Raw genomic sequence first — 5,961 nt, forward strand, 5'->3', positions numbered from 1 at the left:
TAATTTGTGTTAACATGAAAAAGAAAATAGAAACAAATTTTTTTATCACACTCATATATCCTTTTTGTCAAAATTTTAAAATGTTTTTCATTTTTTTTTTTCATTTTCATATTGCATCTAAAATTACCAGGTCATTCTTCAGATACAATTCTAGTCCTTATTTCAAATGGTGTGAAAGAAGTTAATTTATGATGGTATCATTTCTGAAACTGAAAGAATATTTTTACAACAAAGTAACAAACAGACATCTAGTAGAGAAAAACTGCATTTCCAATTTGACAAAATTTTCTGCAAATATTTTACAAATCAACCGTTTGTGATTGTATGTTAAATACAATACATATTAGAAGGAAAAATACAGTACTGGTAAGTAACATGAGCATTTTGAAGCCTTCTATCAACATAAGAAACATGCACTCCTTGATCGTGTGGTGTCCCGGTCTTCAAGACCTTTCAAGAATGACCTAATAGCAAGATGCTCAGAAGCATATGTCATGAAAGATGCTAATATAAGCCCTCCAACCACCATCAGCCCCAATCTGGTGAGAAAATTCGTGGGCAATGAAAATTAAATCAGACCAGTTCAAGAATGTTATCAAGGATGTTTTTCAAACATTACATTCAAGGTGTTAACTCTGGAGGCAACGATGACAAACATGTTGGAAAAAATAATGGTAGCAATCTGCAACAATATATTGTCTTCTTTTTCGTTTTTCAGCTACTGGCTTTGCAAAACTTGTTATCTTTCAAAATCACAGGGGAGAAAACAAGAATAAACCAATAGAAATTACATGAATAGAGGATATTACCTCAAGAAAAGAGCAGTGATCCCAAAAATACATGGTAAGGCTGGGGCAGCAATTGCCAAAAAAGCCATTCCCAACCCATAATACCAAGTAACAATATCACAAGAGGATGCCAGCCGTTGATGACCTGAAAAGAACATAAAAGATTAGTCAACCAATATTAAATTAATACAAAAAGGGAAGTAACATCATATTTTGCATGACCATGTTCAATAATTTATGTATCTGTTCCAAGTAAATAAACCTTTTCTTGAATCAGTATTAAAAGAATCCATAGAATCCATACGAGAGGAAACTGATCCCGCTTGAGTTGCTGTTCTCCTTCCCCACTGATAAATCAAATGAAGAAAAGCTCCAAACAAAAGAAAGAAGACTGTAAACGTCCACTCATACATCAAGAGCAAACCAGTCCATGGCATCACTTGCCGAGGCACAATTGAAATAGCAATTCCAAGGGACACCAAAGCAGCCATAAAACATACAAAAACTGAAATTCCACCCAGGTAGGCTGGCACTTTGGTCTGTGCACCATTAGAAAACTGGATAACAGCACACCAAATGATAGAAGTGAGAAATTAGTAAGTTTACATCAAATTTCAGTAGACAAATAGGGTAACAGGATTTTATGAAACCATAAAGAATTTAGCTTAAAAAATGAAGAGAGTTAACTAACTTGATTGTTTGCGTTAATAGTAGACGATGAAGAAACACCAGTGTAAGCAACTGTTCCACTAGACCTAATTATGTAGTAAAGGTGTCTGATCTGATTGTATAATGAAGTTCTGCAAAGCGAACCCCCTGTCTGCACCAAAATGTAATATGGTTTGGGAACAGGACAGCAATCATTTAGGAATTGACTTCAGAAAAGCAAAATAATCTGTAGCCACTAACCTGAAGGAAAGAACGATAGTAACAAAAAAGTAGAGCACAAAAAGGTAACAGGAAAAGGATTTTGACAAGGAGCTCATCATTTGGATTTTTGCCTCCTCCAGTTCCAGGAAGGGATTCTTCAAGCTGTTCCCTAACATTCTGCAGCATCAGCAAACAAATTACGATGACATTCTACAGAATGATTGGAAATAGATTAGTGCTTTTCATATAAATTTGCCAAGGAGTCTAATAATACCTGCCAGACATCAACTGGTTTTAAGAGCCAAGATGTCCACCAATCCCAAGGTTTAAGGGGGCCAAGTGTATAGTGAATAACACGAAGTTCACTCTCATCTACCATCCACTGCAACAACATTGCATAAAGAGCTAAGGATTTTTAACCAGAAAATAAGAATATAAAATGCAAAAGTAGAACTGTCTCCTTTTTTTGTTTTGTTTTGTTTTTTTTTTTTTTTTTTTGTGTAAGTTTCATCGTGGCATAGCTAAAAAAAAGAGAAGGTCCCAATAACCAAAGAAAAGAACTGAAACAATTCTCATTATCTAAAAACAAGAGAAAGTCTACAAAAGTCTTTCATCACAATGCATAAAATGAGGATTCAAAGAAATGAACGGCAAATTGCCAAAAGGAATTTAAAATCAGTCATTTTTATTATTCAGCATTTTGTAAATCTCATCCATTTGATTAAAAGGCAAAAATAGACGGAAAGGTAGTAGCAACCTGCATGATCATGCTCATCATCATGGTTTAAAATTCATTTTCTTCTTTTCTATTAGAATTATTGTCTGATTGAATCTTGTGATTGGTCTCTTAACCAACCATGTTACTCTTCAAACTCTGATTACAAATGAAAGACTGAACATAAACTATTTTTTGTACTCCTTGAACCATTTTAAAGGCAGTATATATTCCAATCCCTTTACTAACAAAACTAACTTAATTCTTTGGTAATTTTAGTAACATAACCATGTACCACATGAAACAAGACTCACAATCAAACAGAGCATGACATAAAGTTTAAAACATAATGTTATTGTCAATATATGTAGTAGTACCTTGTTGGCAAGCATGTAAAGACCAACATCTGCATTGTATAGAGTAGAGAGTCGCTCCATTTTAGGGACAGGTCGAGATTTCAATACCTCCTGGGGTAGATTAGGGTTAAAAACATGGGCATTTGGGAAATCGGAGTAATAAGAATTCAGAAACCCCTGATCTCCTCCAGTGTAAGAAGGCAAAGTATTCACTTTGCCCATCATGTCATTGAAAACAGCTTCAGAAGGCTCCACTACCATGACTCCAGAATTCAGCCTCTCAGAATGCTTCAAATTGGCGCAGAATTTCTCACATTTAAAGAGATCTTCAATGCTTTTAACTACTACAGTATCTGCATCAAGATATACAACTACAAAAGCAAAATCCAAGTGTGAATCAATGCAATTCACCGGAAAAAACATAAGTACATAAAATTCAAAATCTTGGTTCTAGCCAGCCTATAAAAGATGCAAGAAAAATCTTCTCAAGAAACATATAGAAAACATATTTTCTAGTTTTCTTTTACTCTAAGAAACAAAACATTTCAAAATATGATATGAGCAATCTCTTATGAAAGATATAGGTTAGAGAATTACAAGCTGCCACAAGCAAACTTTTAAATATACATTTAAAAGTTTCCCTTAAAAACTTTAGTTTCAAGGACTTTTATACTTCTAAATTTGATAATTGCTAAGATGGTCTCATGTCATTCACTGACAGAGCATAGAACTTATACGTTGACAGTACATCAAGTATAATATAAAACCCAACTATATTCATCCTTGACCCTACTCATACATTGTCTAACCAACAAAAATTGAACCCCAAAGAAACCAAAAAAGGACTTTACCTTTCTTGTAGTTGGTCATATTAAAAATTTTCAATTTGGTGTAAACACCCCAAAACCTCTTTGGCCTAACTTGATTCGGGTTCGCCAATAAACTTATCTTCTCCACTATCCACCCATCAGCCTGCCCAATTATCCACCAAAGAAAAAAAAGGGGTTAAAACAAATGTCAAAAATTAAAACTTCACTTTTCCTATGTCAAAATAAATAAAACTTTCCTCAATTTTCTCAGTAAACTAACGGAGCATTAATCATAAAGCTCATAACTTGCCATAAATAGAATTGAAAAAATAGAGTGATTTTTAGTTGTTCTTTCGGGAAACATAAATTAACTAACTTTGGGGTTCTTAATTTTCTAAGGAAACTGGAAACAAACAGAAAAGTAAACAGATTGCCAAATTTTACCTTGAGAAGCTTCTTGGCGTAATCAGAGACGCCATCGGAGACCAAAACGACCATGTCTTTAGTTGTTCCAGTGTCCCTTATCGATTTCCCCAAAACCCTAACCCCCAAAAGGAACTCATCTCCGTAAAGCAGCGTCACGTAAGCTTCTTTCGTTGAAGATTGAGCTTTAACCCCCAACGCCGCCTTGGATTGGATCGTAATCAAAAGGACCACAAACAGGATCCAGAGTTTTGGGAATTTCATATTATGCAGTTTCTCGAGAAAATGATCCGGATTTTCTCAAGAAAAATTTGTTATTTTTTTATTTATTTACTTTTTTTGGATTGAATTGGTGGGAATTTAAAAGTTGATGAACGTGGGGTTTTTGAAGAAGAAGAAGGTTCTTCGTTTTGTTCAGATTTGCGGTGTCGTTTTGACCTTGGACTTTTCTCTTTTGTTTCGTTGTAGTTGCCAACTTGGGCTTGAAAGTGGATGAAGTCTGGAAGAGAATATTCTACCCTTCAGAGCTCAAAGAAAAACTTAAAACTTTTATTTTGTTTAAATTTATTTCATTTATTTTCTTCTATTTATTTGTAAATTTTATTACCATCGTCCAGCTAATAAAAAAAAAGAAAAATTTTTAATTATTGTATCGAAAGTTTAAAATTAAAATATTATATGCAGATAGAGTTTTATATAAAAATGGTTAAATAATACATTTTCTTTAAATATATTTTTATAAATCATTTTAAAAAAAAATTAATAATCTTATAATGATCGTAAAACGTTCGACAAACAGTTTGTAAACATATTTAATTTTTATTTATTTATTTATTTTTAAATTTAATAAATTATTATAAATATATTTTAATATTAATTAATTAAACAAACAAATCATATATATATATAAAAATTTATTTTTGATATGTAGAAAAATTTATTTTGTATTTATATATGTAAAAAAATAATTTTTTATTTGTGATAAAAAGATAGAGAAAATAAAATTAAAAAACGAGATTAAGGAAAAGGAGAATGTTAATATGCTTTGAAAAATCTCTACTAGCTTAATTACAGTTGTAATTGACTGCCTTCTACTCACTCACAAAATGATGTCATAATTTATAATTCATATTGAAGGAAAATGATATGAAGTTTCCCCTTAGATTTTCAACAACTGATTCATTATCTTAAACCGTAGTGCTGGTTTTAAAAGGAGTTTCATCAAAGCTCCCTTATCAAGTGCCGTGACAATCAAGAGGGGCATGATGATCATTATAAATAAATTGGGCAAGAGCTGGTTTGCTTTTTTCTCTTATATAGAGATATAAATAATATATTATTACTTATAAATTATCTTAATTTAATTTAGATAAAATTTAAATTCGATTCGAATATTACTTAATCAAATTTAATATTGCTTAATCAAATTCAATATTGAGTTTAAATAATTTAATTTATTAAATGAATCAAATTTAAGTATTTTAATATTTAACTCATCAATTGTAATATTTCAATCCAAATGATAATTAGATTAGACTATTACGAAAGCTCATTAAATTAATTAAAAATTAATTAATAAAAAAAAGTGTTGAAGTATTATATATAAAAAAAAAATCTAACTATAGTGAAATAAAAAGAAAATAAATGTTCTTCTTTCTCATTTTCTTTGAGGTTAGAGAACATAAAAAATCAAGTTAAAAATTTAAAGTCAGATGCTACAATCGAGTTAATCTCCTAATGTTAAGTATATGACATCTTTTTATTTAAAAAAAATATCATATTGATTGCTATTATATAAAGTTAAAGTTTTGAGGAAAAAACAAAAAAAATTTATGAAATCTTTCATTAATCTTCATTATCTATTTGGGTAAATTATTGAGCTTTGTTTATTTCGTGTTCTTAAGATTTATTGATGATTATTGAATGAAGTTTAAGGGCTAAAAGTAAGGATTTGAGTTTTTAAAGATTGAAAGAGAAATTATGTTTTTTGATGAGATACT

The 5,961-nt window shown here is 30.8% G+C and overlaps 1 protein-coding gene across 2 annotated transcripts; it reads right to left on the reverse strand.

Moving 5' to 3' along the window:
- Positions 1–252: 252 nt before the first annotated feature.
- On the reverse strand, positions 253–4,491 carry LOC111277110 (inositol phosphorylceramide glucuronosyltransferase 1-like). Of its 2 annotated transcripts, none has more exons than XM_022863290.2 (9): positions 3,983–4,491; positions 3,581–3,701; positions 2,751–3,100; positions 1,933–2,040; positions 1,698–1,835; positions 1,480–1,608; positions 1,051–1,345; positions 810–933; positions 253–539 (listed from the first exon to the last, which is right to left on the reverse strand). In XM_022863290.2, exons 1-9 carry the CDS (start codon positions 4,223–4,225, stop codon positions 398–400), a joined length of 1,650 nt encoding a protein of 549 aa, XP_022719025.2. In that variant the 5' UTR covers positions 4,226–4,491; the 3' UTR covers positions 253–397. The 2 variants fall into 2 exon arrangements, with proteins under 2 accessions (XP_022719025.2, XP_022719026.2); XM_022863291.2 differs by having other exon boundaries at positions 1,093–1,345; positions 3,983–4,434.
- Positions 4,492–5,961: the final 1,470 nt, after the last annotated feature.

The sequence above is a fragment of the Durio zibethinus genome, chromosome 7 (assembly GCF_047325235.1).
Source record: "Durio zibethinus cultivar Kanyao isolate XHJ-2024 chromosome 7, ASM4732523v1, whole genome shotgun sequence".
Classification (NCBI taxonomy): Eukaryota; Viridiplantae; Streptophyta; class Magnoliopsida; order Malvales; family Malvaceae; genus Durio; species Durio zibethinus.